This window comes from Centropristis striata, chromosome 20 (assembly GCF_030273125.1).
Source record: "Centropristis striata isolate RG_2023a ecotype Rhode Island chromosome 20, C.striata_1.0, whole genome shotgun sequence".
Classification (NCBI taxonomy): Eukaryota; Metazoa; Chordata; class Actinopteri; order Perciformes; family Serranidae; genus Centropristis; species Centropristis striata.
The window spans coordinates 22,392,512-22,417,718 of record NC_081536.1 but is presented as its reverse complement, the minus strand read 5'-3'; the positions used below and the strand labels follow the sequence as shown (position 1 = coordinate 22,417,718).

General features: G+C 39.9%; 1 protein-coding gene across 5 annotated transcripts in view; it reads right to left on the bottom strand.

Moving 5' to 3' along the window:
- The window catches only part of wdpcp (WD repeat containing planar cell polarity effector), a 95,459-nt gene that overhangs the window by 2,322 nt on the left and 67,930 nt on the right, over positions 1-25,207 (bottom strand). For 2 of the 5 annotated variants that reach the window (XM_059359168.1, XM_059359172.1), the window contains 6 exons: positions 24,649-24,837; positions 24,017-24,140; positions 22,292-22,355; positions 12,635-12,734; positions 4,798-4,915; positions 262-605 (listed from right to left, as the gene is read on the bottom strand). In XM_059359168.1, the coding sequence (XP_059215151.1) occupies positions 404-605; positions 4,798-4,915; positions 12,635-12,734; positions 22,292-22,355; positions 24,017-24,140; positions 24,649-24,837 (797 nt within the window). In that variant the 3' untranslated portion in view covers positions 262-403. Of the gene's footprint in view, positions 1-261; positions 606-4,793; positions 4,916-12,634; positions 12,735-22,291; positions 22,356-24,016; positions 24,141-24,648; positions 24,838-25,207 lie in introns of those variants that run through there. The other 3 variants (XR_009396300.1, XM_059359170.1, XM_059359169.1) reach the window with 3 other exon arrangements.

Below are 25,207 nucleotides of genomic sequence, written 5' to 3'. Positions count from 1 at the left end.
TGTAAACTTGTAAACAACAACCAGCACATAGAAGAGAGTCTGGCGCCTTCATTACCCACAATGCAACGTGACAGTTTAGATGACTATTTAGATGCATTATGCTAGTAGTGAAAAATTACCTCACCTTCAAGCCTCAAGAAGATATGACTAGAGGGATCCAGCTCAATTATTCCAAACTTGAAATTGACACTTGAGGAGCCTCAAAAATACTTTATAAACAGACTTTGTCGTGTAAAATTGGTGGAACTGCCTCCTTCATCATCTGCAACTCACAAACCAGCATTGCAGCTGATGTTTAAAGCTAATAGTTTACTTCAAGGAAACATGAAGCTTTTTGAACTTACTACATTTCTCGTTTATCCAAATGATCAGAAGATCGTTCTGAATCAGGAGTCATAAATCTTCAGGTTAAATGCTGCTCATTTACATTCTTGTGATTCTTTAACCGAGATAGGTTAAGCTGCAGCGTTAGATAACTCTGTACAGACACAACAGAGAGACAGAGAGACAGACCTGTTTGTCTTAGTGTCCTGAACACATCTGGGTTCACGGTCACACATATGCTCTCTGCCTGTGGTCTCCTCTGATCGGGTCTTCCATCAGCACTGAGGAACAAAAAAGTTACAACATATCAATTAAGAATCAGAATAACGTTTGTACTTTGCCCAGGGGTTAAATCCCAAGGGATTTTGATTTAAAATGTTGTGATCTACCTATTTGATGTTCTATCTTTCCTTCAGTCTACCTCGTCTTCTGTTTTCTTTTCTGTGTTGTCGAGACTATTTTTGACAAACCTGGGACAACGTGGGTGTGAACTTGTTGAATATGAATGCACTATATATTGTATATTGTTGTACAGTCAGTGAAGTGAAGTAACCTTGAGCAAGGCACCCCCCCCCCCCCCCCCCCCCTCGGTCATGAATATGAAATAAACTCATAAAAATAGATAATTAGTCAAACATAAAGGCTCAGTATCATGTTAACTTTGGCCTTCAATAAGAAAAAATAAAAATAGCCTCCATTCTACGTGGAGTACGTGATGAGCGAGAGAGGCCAGCAGCCATCAAAAGAACGTTGGGATGCTTCCCAGATTCCCGCCTTGTTCCCTCTCTCTCACTTCTCCAAGCACAGAGTCGGATTTGGGGAATGCGGGGAATCGGAGAGGAGCCCCCAAACTACCATTGTGCTCGCCTCCCTCTATTTCTCTGCTCTTTTCTCAGCGAGCCAAACGGGAGAACGCCCGTGCTACAATGCCTCCCCTACTCCATCTCAGCTAAGCTGTCATTGGCTTCACATGAGAAACAATGAAACTTCATCGGAGACCAGATTACAAAAAAAAAAAAAAAAAAAAAAAAAAGGAGGGGGTTCAATATAAAAAAAATTGTTCTAAAGGAGGGGGGAAATTGTGGAATAAAAAAAGGCAGAGGCTTTTGTCTCTTTCTCTCTGTGGCTATTATCTGTTGGGAGGTTTGGGGATCTGCTTTCTTAGCCTCTGTCAGCGGTGCAGGGGAAGACCTGGGGTAGTACGACCGGGCTTTTGGCTGCCAAATCGCCCTAACCCTCTTTACCACTCTTTTTTTCCCCTCCTCTCGCTCCTTTTACTGTTTTTAAAAAAGAGCTTAGGACAGAGCATCTCTCTCTGTCTCTTCCCCTCTCGCTCTCCCTCTCTCTCTGGACTCAGCTTGTTTAAATTGGCTGATAGGAAGGGATTTGGGATGGATGGAGGGGGCTTAGAGAAACGCAGAGTGGAGGGGTTGGAGGTGGGGGTGTGCAGAGAGTCATCAGTGTTACAGTCAAACAGCCATGAAAAGCCTATGAGGATGAAAAGAACAAGAGCGCCTTTTTATCTAATGCACACAAATCCCATATAAATACTCCAATATGTTAGTTGGGGTATGACAAGGAATGCCCCTCCATCACTCCCCTCCCACCATCACCACATCCCACAATAATAGAGACATGGATGGCTATATTTGTATGTATCTGTTTGTGTCAGTGAGTAAGGCCGGGACAAAGAGAGGGATGCTTTCAGTGTGTCTTTAGTCACGCTGTTTCAACATGTCATTCACGTAGACGAGTGTATTAAACAATCACTCTGAAACAGTGAGTTTTTCGGCGGCACTCCGGAGACTGAACCGTGGTGGAAATGGACTCCGGTGGAGTTTTAAATGTGGCTCCGGCGTCAGCGTTGGGATGGCTGGAAGCGTAAGACCCGGAACTGATGTGGCTTTGACATTTGAAATGTCACTGGGAGTGAAGGCTTTTAGGCTGTAGCTGGGTCATTTGGCCACAGACGCTCTCATACAATTCATACACAGACAATGGTGACTCGCTGAGGGAGACGAGATGACAAGTAAAACAGTAAAACGGGGAATCCTCGTCACGCAAAATCTGTCCGGGGCTTAATTTATAGCAAGCTGAACTAAATATTTAGCTTTTATTTAAAGGATATGATCAACATGTTTATAATAACTTTTATGCTCTGAATGGAGGCGGTCGCACTTTTCTCTCCTCTCCCTCCCCTATCTTCCCTGCTTCGCTCCTCTTGTCTGTCTTGTCTACTGTCTTGTACTTTGAGAGACTCTCTCTGCCCTGTTCTCCAAAACCATGGATTTGATCAATTGGTCTCTCAGCGCAATAGACACCATCTTCTCGATGAGAAGCCTGGGTTCAGGGCACCTGTCCTGCCGGGACGTTCGCAGCTGGCTTCACGATGGACGCGTTGGAGAGGTGGCAGGTCGTGTACCTGGCAGCTCTTTCCGTGGAGGACGCTGAAGATCTTTACCTATTCGGAACCATGATTACAGGTCTTTTGCTGATTGGATTAGGCATTGCCCTGGCTTATCGAGATATACAGAAAACAGCGACAGCTGTCCAAAGCCCCATTAGGCTGTCCGACATGATTGAAGTGATGGGCAGAGTCTGAGTACACAAACCGCAATATGGATAAAATCTTGGAGAAATTGACGGGGCAATTGGATCGATCTGGAGATCAGTATGGACAAGACGGGCAGCCATGTAAATTGCATGCAGCCACTCGCCTAAGCCCAAAATTCCAATCTTATCTGTCTTATCTTATCTTACCCCTCAACAGCTCTGGCCTCAAGGCCGTTACTGGAAAAACAATTTCCCCTGGAAGTACACTGCAGCGAAAAGCTCTCACCCTCTTCCAGCCTTCCTCCACCTCCTACAGACACCCGTTGACTGTCTGCTTCTGTCTGGTGCCTGACCAAGGCTGTCTCCATGGCAACTGCTGTGTTATCGCTTTGATATTCTGGCGAGCTGAGACACTGACTGATTTGGTTGCCGGGCGAGGCGAGTCTCCAGGCTTAAACACACAAACTCCTACACATACCCCTTGCCAACTATCCCACGCCTTCGTCGCTTCGTACACCCAGTGTGACAAGCGGGTCTGTGACCAGGGCTTTAATAGCTGCAGGACTGGATGGCTGCTTGCCTATGCTGGCCCTCCCCTCCCCTGTGGCATGTCATAAGTCTGTTCATATTGTAAAGAGTATTGAGTATGTGCTTATGTTGCTGAGGTTTTTCTTTTCTTTTCCCTCCCCTCTCCTCACGTTATGCTGTATTTCTTTTCTTTCATCCCTGTCTCCCTGTCCTGTCCATCCCCTTTGTCATATTGCATGTATGTATTTATGTATGTATATGTTTGGACGGGTTGATGGCTAATTTCGTTGTCCTAGTACTTGTTACTCTGTGCAATGACAATAAAAGAGATTCTGAGTCTGAATAACAAAGTGCAAAATGACAATGTGTCACTGCTGAGCTGTCTCAACTACAATTTTACTATTCTGGGTCACTCTCACTGCTCGGCAGGCAGCCGTTTTTCAGCTCAAACTTAACAAAAACCCGATGTAAACTATCTGCTCGCCTCCAAACAGCAGAGAGACACAATTGGAGACTAACTGGTGAACGTATAGGGGTATTTAGCAGCTAAAGACAGACATATTTGGTGTTGGTGGAGAGCAAAAACAGAGCTAAACGAGAGTTAATCTTAGGCCTGGACAATTCATTTGAATAATATCGAATCACAATATGGTGAAATACAACATCCACATTGCAGGAGCTGCAATTTTTTTAATAAAAGGTTCAAAATGTCCAAACATTTTAAATTAAGAATCTTGGTGCTACAGAGAAGTCCCGACCTACAAATTACATTCTCGAAACATAAGAGAACACACTTAGACATCTGTCAAAATAATCCCAATATGATCTTACTTTTTGCAAATTGTTCAACTCTACTGAATATTACACTTAGATTCATCAGGCGGACACAAACTAGACTCCAAATTAATAATAATGTTACTCCATAACTGCTACATGTGTAAAAATGCAACTGTATGGTAACAAGTACACCATATAAAATTATAAAAATTATATGTTGATGTTAGTGGCAAAAAAAACATCAGTTATCAGGAAATAGATGAAGTGAGTCTTTGAAATTTGATTAGAAAACATTTTTTCCGGACTATTCTGACACTACATGAATGCAGCACAAATCCACAGTCTCTCAATGTTCATAGAAGTAAGAATTTATTTGTGTAACCGCTCTGTGATTCTGATCCGCTCATAAACGTAATGGGTTTGTCCTCCGCCCATGCTACACCTTTAAACCCAGTTTCATGAAAATTGGGCCAGTTGTTTTTCTATAATCCTACTGATGAACAACCACAAACCACACCGAAAACAAAAGGCTGAGGTAATAAACACACAGAAACAGGCACTGTGATTGTTGAAAGCTTAAGCACACACACACACACACACACACACGTTACTAACTGTGTTGTGGGAGCGTCTGGGTACGAAGGTCCTGTAGCACTCTGGTTCCTCTCCGTCTGTCTGTCCCCGAGGCCAGAGCCACACAACAACACACCATTTCTGCCTCTCAGAGGATCTTCTAGGACACACAAACACACAGAGAGGGATAAGGCTGAGTGAGAGCAATCATTTAAATTCACCTGCAAATATAACAAATAAGCGATGAACAACACTGTCTTTGTATTTATCTGCATTTTCCTTATCTGGACTGGAAAATTCTCTTGTATCCATCCCCTCACTTGGGCTTTTCAACTTTTTTTTTGTAGAGTATGGAGTATTATTTTGTCAGTTTATACACAGACGTAATCTCCATTTGACTATGTGACTTCTTAAATCTTCTTAATTAGCTGCACACGATAACTACTAAAGAGAACACAAACCGTAAGGAAAGCAAACAAGTATTTTATGTTTTATATCAGCAATCACTTTTTAGAAATCTGTTTTACTTTGACATTAACAGGTCTTTCTTTTCTGTTGATCAATGTCATGTAACAAACATGAAAATCTATTTTTCTATCTATTATATATTTATTATCTTTGATTTAAACAAAAAACAAACATTTGTTACAAGGACAGATGTATTTAAGCAGTGATTGAAGTGGAAACCATTAAGTGCCAGTAGTCTCCTTATGCACCAATTTGAAAAACACAACATTCAGGTGCCAGGTGACAATTCAAGGTATAAAATTACAATGAAATATAATGCAGTAAAGCTCTCAGGCATTCTGTATTGCTTTTAACAATGTATTCTCCTGTATTTATGAGGTGCACCTGAATGCACCACTAAGTCAGAAAGTAATAGAGCCTTCAACGTGACTGCAGCTCTTAAAAGAAAGTAACTATAGGATTATATTAAGTCCGATAGTTACTTTCTACATGACAGATTCTAAGAGTTCAGCGCTTTTTTATTAAATATTCAGTGACCACTTCTGACCTTTATGAAAGCATTTGCATTCATTTTGTCACTCAACTCATTAATTCAGGTTTGGTTTTGTTTGATTTGTAATCCATCTTTATGTTGCATGTTGTTTACCTGACAAAGCCTGATGAAAATCTCTGAGAGATCAAAACATTGCCATATAACATTTATTGGCAGTGATTGCTGCCTTATACGGATATTTTGTCAACCCTGAAACCTCCACTAAAGAAATATTATATGGTTTGTGTAAGCAGTCGTGTGAATGTGAGTACAAATTTGGACGTCACACCTTGACAATCATGTTGCTGATAAACATGTCATGCCGGTAAAGTTTCTAAATTGAGACGGGAAGTCAAGCAGCGATGGAGGTTGTGTGATCAGAGCAACCAACAGGGCTGAGGGAAACAGAAACAAACGCTGCTTTCCTTCAACACACCGGATCTAACAGGCTTTCACCACAACGACCAAGAGAGGAGAGAGCGAAGCAGAGAGAGAGAGAGAGAGAGAGAGGAGGTGGAGAAGTGGATCTTCAGATAAAGCTCTTGTCTCTTTGCCCATTGAGAGGCCCTGCAGTCACATCAGCCTTTGTGAGGGGGAGACAGAACGATCAGGCAAACAACTTGGCTTCTTCTCCTGGCAAAAACGCTACTCCAAAGAAAAAGAGATAGAGAGGAAGAGAAAGACGCCTTCCCTCGCACTTGTTCGCTACTCTGCCTCTCACAATGCCGTATCTATCCAAATCAACACACTTGTCAGCCAGACAGCTATAAGCGATTTCCAACGCTGTTATAAAAAGGGACCATTTCTAAGCTGAAATGTGTGTCCTCTATTGTGTGTTGTGTGTGTGTGTGTGTGTGTGTGTGTGTGTGTGTGTGTGTGTGTAAGCAAAGGCAGCATCTCTGTTCACCAGGAATTTACAATAGATGCACATAAATACGAGAAGAGTTGCATAGAAATATGGTGTGTTTGCCCAATCTGAGTCCAACACATGCACCTTAAAGAACCACTTGGTTTCGCCTTGATTCTTTTTTTCCCGGGAAACAAGTGAAAAATCATGCCAACAATAGCATATGATATGCTCTTCTTTCCAATATTTCTTCTTTCCAATGCAAATCAACTCGTTGCTATGATTTACTTGAAGTGAAATAAAATAATCCAGGGTCGCGATGGCCTAGATAAGATGTTTTTTTTTACCTTCTGCTCCTCAAGAAAAGCATGGTTGTTATTGTTTTTTAACCACTACCAGGCTGTTAATTCCAGGTGAAAAAAAGTGTCAGAAATCAAGCAGAGCTCCCAGTCCTGAGGACCAGAATTCAAACTCTATTGACCTTGAATAAAAGTTTGATATTCTGGAAAATACGCTTATTCGCTTTCTGCTGACAGTTAGATGAGAAGATTGATACAACTCTCGCTAAATATGAAGCTACAGCCAGCAGCCAGCTACATTAACATATAATCTGTCCAAAGGTAATAAAATCCACCTATTAGCACTTTTAAAGCTCACCAATTACAACCCTGATTTCATAAAAGTTTGGGTGCTGTCCATCCATCCAATTTTATCTGCTTATCTAGCACCAGGTCTTGGTAGCAGCAGATGTATAATTTACAAAACACAAACATTTCCCAGCTTGAGCATTTGATATCTTGTCTTTCTACTGCACTACATTGAATGTAGGTTGGAAAAGTTTTGCAAATCATTGTATTCTGTTTGTTACTTAAATTTTTTTTTTTTTTAAATTTGGAATCAGGTTTTAACATGGTTTATGCAGTTACGTTCATTCACACAAAACAACTGTGTGTAGGTCTCAAAAATTACAATATCAACATAAGGAGCTCAGCAAAAGTTGAGGTCATGTCTAAACATTCTATAAACGTGCCTGCTGTGTTTATATGCATGTTTGTTTACACAAGAATGTTTTAGAACATTTAAACTATCTTTTGAAACACCAAACCTGGAACTTTTTAGCCATTAACTGTACGAAACGTTGGCCTTTATTGGTGCCTAAACCTGAAGAAAGTGAAATTGAAATGTAACAAAACAGTGAGGGGCATTTGAATGTGCTCATAACAACCTAACAACCTACTTAAAGGTAGAGTAGGGCCATACTTGCCCATATTTATGAGATGATAACACCCATTTAATAGTGTGATAACGTCTGGATCTGCCCTCAAATTTATCTTTGAACCCACAAATGACAGCGCAGAAAAATAGACAAAAGTTAATGTTGCAGGGTTTGTCTCTATACATCTAGTTCAAAAGTGTAAATGCACAGTGTGGCGTGTATTGTCTGTACATGTGTATTTGCCTACATAACAAGAAGTCGACCCCATGCAGGTCATCCACTGTTTGTACAGAGAAACAGCAGGATGTGTTGGGAACACCTGCGTTACATGAACCAAACAGGCCACTTTCAGATATCTGTTTAACGACCGACGACTACAAATGGTCGCTTCATGCAGGATTCGGAGTTCGTCTGCTGCCTCCCGCGTCACACCCAACTGCACACATACAGTACACATATTTACACAAACACATATGTCTCCGAGGGCTATTTTGAATTTGAGCAATGCTGTGTGAATATGACTGAGAACAAACAAATGTCTGTCTCTTGTGTGTGTGTTTAAACAGAACAATCGTCAGTCTGCGCCAAAGGTTCCTGTAGCTGCAACGTGGGAACTTGTGTTTGAAAAAGCATGTGAGCGATGACACAAGTCTGTGTTTAGTCAGTGTGGAAGGACTCTGACTCTATTTGTTCATATTAGATAGGAGCTGCAGCTTTTCTAAATGCAGTTATGGGCAGTAAATGAACATGAATGATTTGACAAAGCATCATGTGACGATATGACACCAAAACATACCTGAAGATGCTTTTATTTTGTATTTTAACAGCAGGTATCATCCTGATCGGGGCTGAATTCTGCAATGCTGAGACTTATTTATTAGTGGTGGGACTCATCAGAGGCCTGTTAAAACACAATATTATTGGGGTTTTCCTCATTTGCAGTGCAATGGGTATTGTTTACTGGCTACATGTATTAATATAACTCAAAATATAACTAAAAAATTCAAAAATCAATTAAAAACCCACCATTTCAAGACAGCCTACAAACACAGACATCAATTATTATTATTATTATTATTATTATTATTATTATTATATTAACTGGGGGTGGTAATGTACCTCTAAGCCGGTTTGCAATAGAAGAAGAAAATAAAAGAATAGGAAAGAAGAAAGAAGAGAGTGAGGCTCAGATTTTTTCCAAAATGCTTCCATGGCATTGGCTTTATGAGACAGTGCTGTGTATCATCTTAATAACCAGAAAAATAAGAAGAACAAGAAGAAGAACACACATCCTCTTACTTTTACTTTGTAAAACATAAGATGCTAAATGTGTCGCTACATATACTCTGGCAACTTTATATATACCTTGGCAGCCCTGCTCAGGTGTAGTTTAAGTGTCAGAAACACTGTTACAATTTAGAATTAGCCATTTGCACAGGTTGCTGATGTATTTTAATTTGTCATAACTTGTCATCTTCTTAGCTTTTTGGTTAATTTGACTTCTTTGGGCCTCAAACAAGTGATTTAAATGAAACCATTTGATGAGATTAGCAGACGAATCCCTCTACCAACAACTCATTTGTGTTTTAATGTAAAATCTTTATCTGGAAAGGTGTCAGATCACTGTAGTGGAGTAAAAAGTACAATATTCCCCTTTAAAATCTAGTAAAGTAGAAGTACAGAGTAGTTATTGGGAGAAAGAGCTGACCTAGTGGAGTGTGACGGCCATGCCAGAGGCTGTGTGTGTGTGTGTGTGTGTGTGTGTGTGTGTGTGTGTGTGTGTGTGTGTGTGTGTGTAAAGCGAGACACCTGTTCACTGGAGCCCTCTGCTTGAAGCGAGCCACTCATTATTCATGACCTGGCTTTTTTGCTCCGTTAATGTGCTCTGTCTGCTTGTATGAATGTTTAAGCACAGCAGTACTGCACAAACACACACACACACACACACACACACACACACACGGATATAAACACACTCAAAGACACACACACACACACACACACACACACACACACACACACACACACACACACACACACTTAGAGAGAGGCATCAGTTTAACCGTCACCACGACTGACTGTGACACAATGTCAAAATCCATCTTGTGAGTGAGTGTGTTTACAAACACACTTTCAGTCGAACCATCTACCAGGTAACATGCTGATGGCTTGTGTGTGTGTGTGTGTGTGTGTGTGAAAGAACGGAAGGATGCTACATATTTTTTTCTTTTTTTCATTACTTTTCTTACTTATAGTTCCCTTTTCTCAAGGAAGGAAGTGCTCTGGTTGTTGTTTAGTCTTTTAACATCCCGTCTTCACTGGCAAAAGAGGATGTAATGCATGTGTTGGTGGACACCTACTGCTTCTGATCACATTTTAGCAAATATCTGACCAGTGCCAACAACATTATTATTCATTTACAGTCGTGTTTGTGTCCACCTGGTGAATGTAAGTCAGATATTTACTATTTTAGCTCTGTTTTCAATGCCTCTACCAACACTTGAAGGAAATATCTGGCTCTTTAGCTGATAAATGCTCCACTGTGTTCACTAGCTAGTCTCCAGCTGTGTGTGTCTGCTGTTTGGTGCTGAGCAGCTGCATGCTTTGGCTGAAAATTACATTTTGAGAGCAGGGAGAGTGAACCACAACAATAGAGTTGCAGCACAACAGCTAAACAACGAGCTGAAACTCAGTATAAAGCTTCATAAAGATGAGAGGAGCTGCACATTGAGCTGATAAAAGTCACATAAAAAGAAAGGATGTCATAGGTTGTCTGAATGGGGCTGGTCAAAACATGTAAAAACAATATTTCTCCATCCAAGACTCATGTTGTTGTTTACATATTACATAAATCAGTTTTCAATGACATGCATTTGAATGTTTTTGCTTTTCAATAATGCTGCTGTTTTTTTTGTTTTTTTTTAACACTGTGCACTATTTTTAGTTGCAAGTTTATAACAATGTACTCAGGAATCATCAATCTGCATATATTTGTAGTATTTCCTCCCCCATACCACCTCATTCTCACTTATGTCATCTATTTATTGTATTTTTTTTTTTTGCAATGTCTAGTGTTTGCTTGTATTTATTTTAAGGCCTTAGTTTTTTATTTTAGTGTCCTTTTTTAATATGGTGTCCTATTATCTTTTGCTAATTTGTGTACCGACATGTTCTGGAAATTAAAAAATTAAGTTCCTTGAATCCTTAAACTTGTATATGATTTAGTGTTGGTTGTGGCTGAAGAAATAACTTAACACATAAAAAACATGTTTCAACATAGGAACATTCGGGTAAATTACTGCTGCTGTACTGTACACTATTGGTAACCAAAGAGGGTTTGCAATATATCTGTGTCGGATGTGGATTTATCAGAACCTCCTCATTAATGTAGACGTGTATTTTCGGCTTTGAGAAACTTAAAACAGGCTGTGTGAACTGATCAGGACTTTTTTGGACTTTTGTTCACTTTAGCTGACAATAGCAACCAGAATTTAAGAGACAAAACTGGAAATGGAACATGAAACTGACAAAAAAATTGATGGAATGGACATTAAATTTCATATATTTCATAATTTTTGTTACTTATTTATATTATTTTTTATTCTTCTCTTATCTATTTTTCTTTCATTCAACGTATTCCTTTCAGAATATATTTATTTCTGCCTCCCTTATTTATTTCCTCTTTACTTCTTTCCTCCCTCTAATAATTTCCCTCCTCTTTTCCTGCCATCATCCCTCCTTTTCTCTCTCTTCTGTCCCTTCCTCCCTCTTTCTCTGCAGCGCTGTTGTCCAAGGATAGGACATGCTGCAGGTGATGGAGGTAAATCATCTAGGACATAATTAAGAGGCTTATGAGGAGTGTGCGTGTTATGCATCACATTAGAAAAAAAAAAAAAGAAAAGAAAGAGAAGCTGCATGCAAACAGGCCTCATAGTTACACAAACGCTCATTTTCATTCACCGTCAAACACACAGACACTCAGCCTGAGGGGTCTGACCTTATACAGTGGAGTTAAACACCGCTCTCGCCTCTTTGGTTGTCTGTGAGCGCGCGCACACACACACACGCACATTGCCTTCTGGTGTGTTTTAAGCACCAATGAAGGACTCATCAGACATGTTCATCTAGTTCCCTCACAAATTTGAATGTTTTCTGCTCACCCGTTGGCCCTTGAAGCCTCTGTGAGGTGTGTGTGTGTGTGTGTGTGTGTGTGTGTGTGTGTGTAATCGGGAACTCGGCTTGATCCCCTCTGGTATGTGCTTTCGGGAGTGTTTGTCAAAGGGCAGCAGCACAGCCTGAAGTAACGACAAAAAAAAAAAAGGGCCTTCACTGGTTTTCTTTCTGTTTACTCCTTATAACTTTGGTGTAATGTATTTAATTAGTCTAATATTAAAGACTTAAACACATTTTAATTAAGTTTGTAGGAAAAAAAATTAAAAACATAAAAAAAAACACTTAAGGTGGAACAGCAAGTTACCGGTACTCTTGAAAAAGAACATTTCGACTTTTACATTTTAAACTTTTTTCAGTATCTCACTTTTAATCATAACTATAAATGATATTTAAAAAAGACAACAGGTTGTGTGAGTTTTACATGAATATTACTCTGTCAAACATGATCTGATTTATTTCTCCTTTGTGTTATTAAACGAGGGTGAGAGTCTGAGGAAATACCTGGTGTAAGATATCAGGAAAGTGTGTCGGAGTGGCTGAGTTACTGAGGTTATCACGAGTCAACCTCTCATTTCAGATGTGAGGAGAAATAACGAGTCACATTTGGTGTCTTTTTTGTTAGACATTATGATTATTTTCTTACCGTTGCCTGTGACGGTGTGGGCCTCGATTTCATTAGCTTTCCTCTTGGCCACATCCGCGAGCACCACCTCGCCCTTATCGCTGGCAACATAATGGAGGTCCTTTGAAGGAAATGCAAGAAAGAAAGAAACATGAACGTTAATCTAAAATGAATCTAGGCTCCGATGACAATGGGTTTCTTTTTTTTTTTTTGGAGGGGTGGGGGGGCGGTGTTTTGGCGGGAGAAGGAAGAAACAGATGAAATGACAGGAAAAAAATGAGCCGTTTGAAGCCCAACATCAGAAAGAGCACCGGTTGGATGAAATGCCGGTTCCTCCAAAAACTTTGAAATCAGCCTGCCCGCGCCCCCACCCCTCCTCACACCATCGTCTCTCCGTTTTTGAACTAGGGAGGATGTTATCTGTCACATTTCAAAAGTGGGAGAGGAGGCGAGAGACTGTTCACCTTTCAGAAACGCTGGTATTCTCTCTTTACAGAGAAACATATCCAGCCGAGCACATTACTATATCAGCCTGCGACAATATTGGAAACAGCGTGTATCCTCTGTATCTCTCTGTTTGAGTCTTGCAGGGCCATAAAGAGATATAATATTGCTAAATGATGTCTGAGGGTGTCTGATTTAAAGCTCAAGGCAGCCATACTATTCATTAATAATCACACGGCATCAGACGGCCGTTCCTGTTTTAAAGGTGCTCTGGGCTACAAGCAAGAAGGAGGTCAATTCATCTTTTTAAATGCCTGAAAAACTGAAATGAACACTCAAACTCTATTTTAAATACATTAGATTACATTCAAATTGTATTGTGTCCTGAATCTATAATATGTGCTTATTCTAAGCAGGTTTTGAGGATATATTGTGTGTGCACACTGGAAAAGTGACAACATGTACTGGAAATGTAAGCATATTTATGTATGTGTACATAAAATGACTCACAATGCAATGCATTAAGAACAAAAACAGGAGCTATAGGAGCTGTTAGATTAGAGTAAATATGCTTAACACTATTAATAATGTTTGGATGAAGAGCACAACTGCCACGAATGCATGCAGATCAGATAAAAAAAGATAATTTCCTTTACAATTCAAAATCATAATTTTTGATGACATAAAAGAGTTTAATTTAATAACAATGACTCAGATGTTGTAACAATAGTACAAACATTACTATCAGGATTTGGAGAAATACGGACATCTGACTGAATTGTGATCTAAATCGTACCAAAGGGCACCAATAGTTCCACATTTCTCAGTCTCCAAAGCAAACTGGAGCAGCAGCATGATGATATAAAACTTGGTCTTGTGTCAGAGAGGTCACTGACTTGAATCCCCCATAACAGCTGTGAAATAAATTAAAAAACACATCCTGCATGTTGCCCCAGAGGCTCCAGTGGAGCCCATCAATAACCACCAGTAGAGGTTGAAAATATACCAGAAGGTTAAAAATGATATGATATTTGACTGAAGAAACAAAAAATAAACTTGTTGATAACAAAAAAACAACAAAAACAACAACTATATATCATTTAAAAAAAGACTGAGGCACCATTTTAAATTAGGGGGGAAAAGAAATACTACAGAATTTCTGCAACACTCAACCTCTTAAATTGATTGAACAGAGAGTGGATCACACCCTCATCCTGGCACCCAACGAGGGGCTCCTCAGGGTCGCAGGGTTTCCTCAGGCCGAGTGCAGGGCCTGAGGGCCCATCAAAGGGTACAGCGTGTTAAGAAAAGTCTTCCGCCTCAGCGACATCACAGGACATCAGTGCCGTGACTCAGGGCTCGCCATGGATAACCCTCAGCTGGCTAAAGCCAGCACCCAGCTGGGCCTGCACCCGGCCCTAATACCCCCATATTGTAACCTAGCTTTTGTACCCCCGGAGGAAAAAAAAAAGAGGGGGGTGCTGGTTTCCAAAAGAGGTGGGGAGCAGAGAGGGATTGAGGCAGGGAAAGAGGGGGAGTATAAGAGAATGAGAGCCAGAGAGGTGCTGAAATTGAAGAGTATGAATGGGAACAGATTGGGTAATTATAGTGTGGTGCCTGCCCTCTGTGGCGAGGAGTTAGGAGGAAATGTGAAAATGGACAACAACAAAATGGCCTCAAAAGAAGCTAAATCGGCTCCCAGTACTGTGGTGGCTAATTCAGTCGCTGTGAACAAGGACATGGCCCCTCAATTAGATATATGTGAGGCTTCCTAATTGATAACAAACAGAGAAGCAGAAGATTAAAAAACAGACGAGGAAGAGAGGAGGCTTTACGGTGAAATGATAGTAAGGTGTGTGTGAGAGAGAGAGAGATGGTGAACAAGACATTAAAGAGGAGGCAAAATTCACAACAAGGGCTTTTTTTATGGGAATGAGAAAGAGAGAGAGAGAGCAGCAGGAAGAGAGAGATTGTATGACAGACAGAACAGAACAATATGAACATTTGATGCCGGGGCGCTTTATTCCAGCTTAGCTCCTCATAATACTGTCTGAATCTGGGAGAGAGGGACCCAGAGAAAGAATAAACGATTGAACAAACGGGGGAATGAGGGAGAGAGAGAGACAAACTGAGAACTAAGAGAGAGAGAGAGAGAGGAGTATCAGCCTGACTAAGAAGGGATAACAATAATACTGCATATAAAACCATCAGATATTACACCTCTTATTCCCAGACGCTCAAACGCGACACTAATCTTATTTATATAAGAGCTTTAGGGGTTGCAGCGCCTGATAAAGAGGGGCGTTTTAGTGGGCCATTTTTAGGGAGTAGAGGGGAGGGGGGGGGGGAGACGTGGTGGACACTGAGAGGCCGATATTGACTGATATTTGGGTTACCTCCAAATAAATGAGGGATTAGGTTAACTGGCACACAGCAGCGCTTACGACACATTAATAGACGGGATCATGTCTGAATGTTTGCAGTCTGTGGGTTACTGTCAAACGCAATCGATGGGAGGCACAAATGGGAACACTCAGCGTGGATTTGAAGGTTTTTTTCAGGCGTTATGTGCAAAGAGAAACGTATTATTGAGGGAAAGAAGTAAAAGCTGTTTGAAAACTGCAGCATAGGGATCATCTGCAAAGATTTGACCTTAGGGATTTCTGTCCACCACATGTGATTGTAAGAAATGTAATTAAAAATTTGATATTTTCACTCTAATAATGTTGTTGACAGCATGCCTGGAACTATTTTTATGATACTACACTTGGTGTATACTGTACAATTTTAAACATTTCACAGATAATAGTAAACAACCTGTTGCATTTGTTGTAGATAAGTGGAGGGAATAAATATACCAGCGTATATGTTGTTCGATATGCACTATGAAAACATTTTTTACACAATATATCATGAAGAAACTTTTATTTAGAAATGGTTTAAGCTGTTGCTGTGCATTTTATTTATATTTATCCTTTACTTAAATGGTCAGTAGTTTGATTCCAAAATTGTCTGACAATGTAACTTTATAAAAAAACGGTAAAATAATATTTAATATTATTTAATGAAGTTATTTGTGTTCACTCAAGAATGGAATTGATCTTGGGATAGTTTAACACATTCACTGCTACATATATTTACATATTTTTTGTATTGTAGTCTTAATGTAAATGGTCCAGCCTTGCCAGGCGGTCCAGGTTCGCCTCTTCTTCCCATGTGTCCATGCTTGCCTGGAGGCCTTGACTTAAGCCCTTTGCTCCTCTTGGATGCATAGGCCGCTAACGAATATCCTCCATTTCACTCTGTTTAGGGCTTTTCGCTCAAGCTCTCCCCAGTTGAGCCCACTCTCTGCCATTTCTGTCTCCACACTTCTTCTCCAGCTGTTCCTGGGGCGACCTCTTTTGCTATTCCCCTGTGGGTTCCATTTCAGGGCTTGTCGGGTGATGTTTGTGGCAGGCTTTCTGAGGGTGTGGCCAATCCAACTCCACTTTCTCTTCCAGATTTGTAAGCCTATGGGGTCTTGGCTTTTCTTTGCCATAGGTCCAGGTTGTTGACTTTGTCTTTCCACCAGATGTTTAGTATCCTTCTGAGGCAGGTGTTGATGAATGTTTGCAGCCTGTGTGTTTTGTTGTTCTCCATGTTTCGGATCCATACAGCATCACTTGTTTCACCTTGGAATTGAAGATGCGTGTCTTGGTGTTAGTGGAGATGTTTTTTGAGCTCCACATCTTTCTGAGCATGTTAAATACTACTCTAGCCCTGTTAATCCTGCTTCTGATGTCGGCATCTGTCCCTCCAGTGGTATCCACCAAACTGCCTAGATAGGTGAAAGCTTCTACCTCCTCTAGGGCAGTGCTGTTCAACAAGATGGGGTTTCTGGTTTTGGAGTGAATCTTCATCACTTGAGTTTTTGTTATATTGGGACTGAGAGCATCTTTTATTGTAGTTTGTGAGAGTCTGTCTGTCTTCTCTTGCATTTTTATCTGTATACGTGAAAGGAGAACTGTATCATCCGCAAATTCAAGATCATCCAGCTGCTTCCACATTGTGGGAGCAATGTAAATGGTGTTTCATTTATAAAGTTTATTTCATTAACAACTGCAGTCCACTCGTCCTTTGAAATGCTTTTTTGCAGCAATCTTCAAATTATGGCTTTCTGGCCAACACCCAAACATCAGTTCATCAGTATAATATATATAATAATATCACTAAACTTCTATTACAAATGCTCTTATTATACAGCATATCTTCATTCCAATCTTGTCAAAAATATATAGTACCAATAGCTACTAACACCAAAGTGCTTTAAAAAAAAAAAGGCACAAAATGTGACACCTGACAAATTACGAAAACTCAGATACAGTCTCTGCATTTCTTCCAAGATGTTTTTCTCCTTGTGTGATTTTAAAACATCAGCACCAAACGGCAGCTCCACAGAGAAGCTTCTCAAATCCTGATGATCACTTCTGAAGTTCTCTGGCTTCATTGCAACCCCTGTAAATATCTCAGGCAAATGTCACATCCCTAGGAATTAAAAAATAAATCAAAATAAAAGATACACCAATAACAATTAGCCCCAGATATGTTTTAGGGTGGAATTTCCCTTCACTAAACACATAAAAGTGATTTTGTCAAATATTGGCAAGGAGACTGGACACAAACCCACATCGGCTCAAACACGCAAACATGAAAATACATATTCGCTAATTAACATCCGGCATAATCCCTGGACACAAGCACATTTGCTGAACCTGCACACAGGCATGCAAACACACACACACATTTTTCTGACACACCTGTTATCCAGAAGCCTTGTGTTTGACGACTAACACTTCTATCAGATACGTGTTAAGGACTTAACGTTTTAATAACGCTAATTACTCATCTGAGCGACAACAATGAGCTTATTGCCGAAGACGTGCGATACCTCCTCCTCCTCCTCCTCCAGCACCGCCAAGCCTTGGCGTCAGATAGGGGAGGAAGATAGGAGGTGAACCCAACAGACGCAGCTTGCCTTACTGCTAGCGTATCTAACAAGAAACAGTACAAGCCCTCATTGGGGAACAAAAGAGCAGGCATCAGATTCGGCTATCACACAATTTGATTTAATTAACAAGCTACATCAAGAGCCAAAGACCGAAGAAGAAGAAGAAGAAGAAGAAGAGAAAAGGGGAGGGAGGTGGAGAAAAAAAACCCCAACTTGTCGTCAGCTTGACTTGGCTGACGAATGACCTAATTGGTTACATTATCAACTCATTATCAAAGGCTAATTAGGGAGCTACAGAACAGCGCCAATTATGAAAAAAAAAAATGCAAACGACTCAGTCACCCCCTGCTACCACCTCTACATACATCCCCCCAACCTCCACCTCCTCTTTCCACCAGTTCCTCCTCCCCCTCAATTTAGCCCGACACTAAAGTGTTTCATTTTAACAAAAGGTTTCTTTTTTTCTGAGAAAAAGGCCTGGAGGGCGTCTATTGTTAGCTGGGAAACAATGGGGTGATACAGAGGGGGTCTCTCATGCTGGGCATCTCTAGAATAGCGTGTTTAGAGTGTTTGCATGTTATCTATGTAAGTGTGTGTGTGTGTGTGTGTGTGTGTGTGTGTGTGTGTGCGTGTGTGTGTGTGTGTGTGTGTGTGTTTGTATTAAAGCATTTTATCAAGTCGATGGTGCATTATTGAGTTCTATGGGCAAGATTGGAAGTTAGAAAGAGTCAGGTGAAGGCGGGGGTTGCCCTCATTAACCCCGTCCACCTCAACTCAATCAGCTGACCAGCGGGTTAAAGCAACAACACAACCTAATTAGAGCAAAGGACAGAGCGAGGGGTGAAATGTCAACGTCCTAGTTTTCTTCTTCTTTCACTTCGGCGCTCTCTTCAGATGACGAGCTGCTGCTCTCTTGGTCACTGAGACAAGAAAAGTGCTTTTCTTAAGTGAGAATAAACTTTGTTACAGATCTAGGATGAGAAGTATTTGTAATATGGATGTTAATAATTAACTGTTAACCAACATAAAAACTTTTATTTACTTATTCTCAGGGACAATGCATATTGTTCAATGAGCCAAAAGACTAATTTTCAATTGTTGTCACTTGACTGATGTGAAACTTGAGGTTTTAATACTATCAGTAGTCAGTTAAAATTTGCCTTTTATTTGAGTAGGTTATAGTTGAGTTTAAAATACATATTCAGCACAAGCAAGTTGCGTTATAAACTCTTTTTTCTGCTAAGTTTGTGGCTCTCAAGACCAACTGCTGGACAGTCGTCACAACAGACACATGCTACTATATAAATGGGCACTAGTGGATCAAATTAGCCATCCTATGCAGAGTGTGCCTGTTAGTCAGACACAAACTTACAGCTAAACTAGCGTTGGGAGATTAGGGAACGTGGCTGCATGTGTCGACATGACAATGGACTCAAAACTGTACAAGCTTGTGAGTAGGGGTGCTAATAGTGAAAAAGTGTTTCTGAGCCTTAACGTCTCCCACGGGTGACAAAAACTCAATTAAGTTTATTGGTCATAACAAATTTGCAATCATCTGTTGTGTTTGGTAAGTTTTGGAGATCACAAAACACCACAAAACAGTTCACAAATGTTTTCTAATTCTGAGCCTTAAATGTGTTTGTATAAAATGCATGCCTGAAATAAAATAATATATGTTTATGTGTGATGGTGGCTTGGAACGATGTCTCCTGGTATTAACACTATGCATGTGGTTTCATTTAAAACAGAAAGCAAAAAAACATTATCCTGGCCGAGTTATAACACTGTAAAAAAACAAAAATAAAAACAGAATGCAACAAACTCAGAGTTAAAAAAAACAACATATTTTTAGCAGATTGACCATTAAATATCTTGTCTTTGGTACTGTGTCTGACTGAATGCAGGTCAAAAATAATTTTCAGATGACTGCATTTATCTTTATTTACACTTTTCACAGCGTCCAAACTTAGACTTAATTAGAATCAGGTTTGTAGTATTAGAGCCACAGGAGGAGGACACATACTGTACTATAGTTCAGTCAAACTGAACTGAAATGGACGAGTGAATTGGCTCCATAATTGAAGGTTTTGTAGTTTTGGACATGTCGTTTGGAGAACCACTGGACAGTGACCCACCAGCTGTGGATAACATCACAGCAACTTCACACAATCAGGCTTTAAGATCAAAAAACTGCAGTGATCCAAATTATTTCTGTGAGATAGCTCCCTTTAGTTTTTTTCTCCAACAAACTTCATGAAAAACATAATGAAAACTGTGAAAAGCACTAATTCAATTCGAATTTGTCACTTTATGTCCTATTTCATGGTCAGTAACTTGGCACACAATTTAAAAAGGATTTCAGGGGTGTCCTTTAACAATTATTTTTATTTTCCTATTAATATTTCTGGAAAATAGAAGAACAACAAGTTTTAGGAAGAGTAATTTTTTTTTGCATGAAAAACAAGGATTTTGCAGAATCTAGTTTCCTCTTTTCCCTCCTCACTCATCTCTCGACAATTCCAAAGTGATGGAGCAAGACCTTGTTTCTTTTCTCTCCATTTTTTTGCGTTTGTCATATAGTTTTCCATCTACACCACCACCCCCTCCTCTCCTCTCTGCACCCCCTCCTTCCTCTGCGCTCTTTCAAGGTCCACAGGCTCGACTCCACCTTTTCAATTCGGCTTCCCAGCAGCCATACTTAGTGGGGAGGTAATTGGAACCAGTGCTATCAGTGTGATTGAGGGAGCAACTGTGTGTGTGTGTGTGTGTGTGAGTGTGTGTGTGTGTATGGGGGTCTGTATTAATGTCTAGGGTGTTGGTGAAGCATGGAGCAAAGGGGGCCCCATGAAAAAGGGGGTCAAACACATAGAAGAGCATTTCAGCGTGGAGTGGAAGAAAAAGCGAGTTAGAGGGAAGATGAGAGGAGAGGAAAAGGCCGAGGCAAGGCCATGGAGGTTGTGAAAAGATAGGGGCCCATACTGAGATCACACCTGCTCTCTGACATGCAACACACACACACACACACACACACACACACACACACACACACACACACACACACACACGTACAACTGTCACTGAACAGTTATAATAGGTAGTATAGTATAAGAGAACATAACTCAATTTGTGTGTTGCAAAAATGCTGCACAGTAAAGCATATTGCATGTAATTTACCAGAATATCATAGTTTATGATCACTGCAAGTAATTTCAATAATTTCTGGGGAATTAAACATTACAAATGTAAGCATATTGAAAAGCACAATATATATATGGAATATTTAAAACAACCTGCATAACAAGTACTTTTACTTTTGATACTTTAAGTACATTTTGATGCTTTCGTACTTGAATTTTGAATGCAGGGCTTTTACTTGTAGTTGAGTCATTTCACAGTGTGTTGTTAGTACTTTAACTGATGTAAAGGATCTGAATACTTCTTCCACCAATACAATGAGCTTCCTGATGGTGGTCTGATGGTGCCGACTGAATCTCTACATGCATATTCTGGATGAACGATCCCACTTTTAGTTTATGGATGTATAAAGTCTAGGGGTGTCGTAAATCGATCAAAATGAGTTTTCAGTTTCAAAAGCAGGATAGAAGAAATCAAAAATTTTACCATACAGCCTTAGAGTGATACATTCCTGAGAAATCTGGCCTTTATATCACACATGATGACGTAGCTTATCTCTTTAAAGAAGAGTTTTAAGAATGTGGATGACTTTTGTCAAGGCATGAGAACAATGATCTGTTGATCTTTATAATTAAAGACTTGCTAGTCTAACAACGGCATAAACTTCAGTCTGAAAAAAGGACTGAATTGAAAATAAAATCATATCGTGAGCGTCAAATTGAAGTTTCAATCAAAATGTGGATTCGCAGAACTGTAAGATACAAAACCATTTTAAAACATTACTGTCTACAACGGGCAAAAGGAAAATTACTTCAGTAGAATAAAACGTTAATACCTTTGAGGGCATTTAACAAGAAATCCACTGCTTTCTAAGAATTTTCAGATGCTGTAGTGATTTTTAGTACATTTTCAAATTTTAGCCTTGAGAAAGTGTCGCAATTTTCCTCCAATAAATTAGCTGTTCATTTGTGTTCACAAGATTAGAAATTCCTGGAGGGACTGAATTCATGAAAAAAAGTTCCTGCAGTGGATTTTACAAGCAACCGTTTTTGTCAAAGTGTGTAAGTGTGTGTCACACTTTTCCAAAAGAGAGAAATTTACTTTGCACTCACCATGAATAAATCTCTGGCTTCTAAATCTACGGCAAGGAGGAAGGCCTTCTCCAAGCGCTGGTGTCTGCGGGGAAAGTAGAGATGGTTAATAAAGAGGAAACAATCATTAATCTAAAAATAAACGCCTTGGATTAAAATGTGTTGATTGATAAGTCAGTAGTTTGTGTTTCCTCCTTCCTTCGGTCTGCACGGAGACACACACCTCGATGCACACACACTGCTGCATACAAAACTGTCAATAATTGAACTGAGAGTAGCGAGTCCTCGTCCTATTATCCAGAATTAAAGCTGGAAGAGAGAGAGCTGTATCTCCCAGCACAAAACACCTCAACTTTCCCTGTCTAGAGCCAACATGAAACAACAAACACAAGCGGAGAGAGGAGGTGTGGGGGGCTTCCTTCATTTGATGTTGATGGGGAGAAAAAGAATGCAGGTAGGTGATAAGAGAGGAGAGGAGGAGGGATGCCAAACAACGCTCCAGCTTTGCTACAGAGGAAGAAGAAAGAAAGGGAGAGGAAAAAACGGGAAGGTAATTGCAGGATGGAGAGCAGTAAGCAGCAGTGTGTGGGAACAACAGGGTCTATTTCAGTCAAACAGGCATTTCAAAAGGCTCTCATGGCAGAAGGGAAAATGAAACAACAGTCTAAACAGGTGCATGTGAGGTGCTTTGCCTTATGAATGACTCAAAGCTGCAGTGTGCGTGCAATGTAATTCAAAAGCTATTTCCTTTTTAGAATTTTTAAAATAGCAATAGTGAAAGGCAAATAGGCAGTATTAAATTGTATCTGCAATGGATGTCATTTTCACAAACACCTTTTTTTTGGACTGTACCTCTTGTCCTGATTCTGCACCCAATAAAATGTTCCAGTAATGCCTTAAAAATACTGAATTTGTATATTTCAGGGATGTACCTGAATACGAATACATTTTTAGGAAGGCACAAATAATGGGCCTCATGCAAGAACCACTCGTACGAACAAATTTGTACAAGTGATTTAAGAGAACTTCGAGTTTTCTCTCCGGCACAAACACAATTTACGTCTGGTCCAAACCTGCTTTAGGAGTCATGTGCAGATTTTCACTAATGTTTTGGATATTTTATTACTTTGAAATGATTTGGAGTTTGAAAATCCTGTATAAATTATTAATTATAAGTGAGAAAAAGATAAATGTTCTTGTACGAGGCCTGATGTGTCGGAAACAGATCTTTCTGTCCAAAGTTGCTTGTTATTATTATAAATATTGCTGTTCTTCAGTTTCTTTTTATGATAAAAAGTACAGTTTGGGGATGTGGACATATACTTAACAATTAACAATATGCCAATATTAAACCGATTCAATGCTTTGAAGACACACAAAAAATGCATTGCCAATGAATCATAGGTTAGAAAATACCATTTTTGCACCATTTTGCCTTCATTTTTGACATTCCACTCTCCATGCAAATACAGACACAGAGACAGATAAAGATGTCAACATAATTATTGATCTGTAGCATGATGGAGGATCATTCCGGATATGTGTGTATTTAGCTAGGTAGGTAATCTTAGGTAGCAAATCACAGAGAAATAAAAACAAAAGGTAAAATAAACTTAAAAACGTATATGACTGTCAGTCTGTACAGGTGTTTTATGAGGTAGAGTTCGAGTTATGCAAAACAAATCTCTCCCTCAGAAGAAAAATCTAATTAGTGCCACAGCAGCAGCACAGAGAAGGTGGTGTTACCTGAGAAGGTGGTGAAAAAAGCGGCGGGCATATCTGCTGATTGGGTCTCTGTACTCCAGTATCACGACATCAGAGAGAAGAGCAGGTGGGGCATAAAACACACCCAGAGCAGCTTCTAGTTGAGCTGCAGACACAATAAAAACACACACAGAAAACTTAAGACAGATCTAAAAACACATTTTACAAGTTTTCTGGTTTTATTTTGAAGATAATGCACGGTTTGATCCTTTGCTTCTCTGCATATGAATTAACTTTAATTAAATATATTAACCTTCTTAAAACATCCTCAGAGACAGAGTCCCTCCAGAAAACAAAGTCTTAATTTGTGACAATTGAAAGGCAAACTTGAACAATAACTGAATGTAAATTACCATCCAAGCTAAATATCATAAATGGATCTGAATGGTCAGCAGGCTAGTTTACAAAACTACTACTGCTTAGCTAACACAAGGCAATAAAATGTCAAGCAACAACTGTAATATACATTTAAATATTATCATTCAACTCTCTTATTTCAGTCAAATGTTACCTAGACAGAAAAATACATTAAAAATGAACCTGCTGTTTTTTGGATTTGACTACTTAGGGTTGAATCTTCACAAAAATATCAGTAAAACTATCTGACAGCCCACCCTCTCTCTCTGCGTTCAGCTCCAGCCTCAGCAAGTGGTCTGTGACTGATGTCAGGCCTCGGTAGCACTCGTCTCCCATGATGCTCCAGTCCATGGCCTCCAGGACGCCCAGAGCCTCTCTGACCTGACCACAGCGCAGCCGCTGCTGCAGCAGCTCCCCGGAACCCATCTGACCTCCAGTCAGAGCTCCTGTCACACAGAGTTTGGTGTTTGTTTTTACATGAAATAAAGTAAAGAATAACAACAAAAAATGCACCAGAATATCATCCAGTAGAGTAGAGTAAAGTAGAGTTTCATGGAATTCTTCTACATTTATATAGCCCTCCTATCTGTTGCAATCTCCTGATGTTTGTCTATACAATCACATCACTGGGCTTTCTCTAACAAATCAAACACCAATTTGTACAAAAACAAAGGAAAAAAGAGGGTCTACCATCAGCAATAGAAACAAAACAAGAAACAGGTATTTAAAAAGAAGAAAAGTCTTGCATAAACAGCTGTGTTATCATATCAAAATGTTCATCCAACTTAACAAATGTACCCATGTCAGACCCTCTAA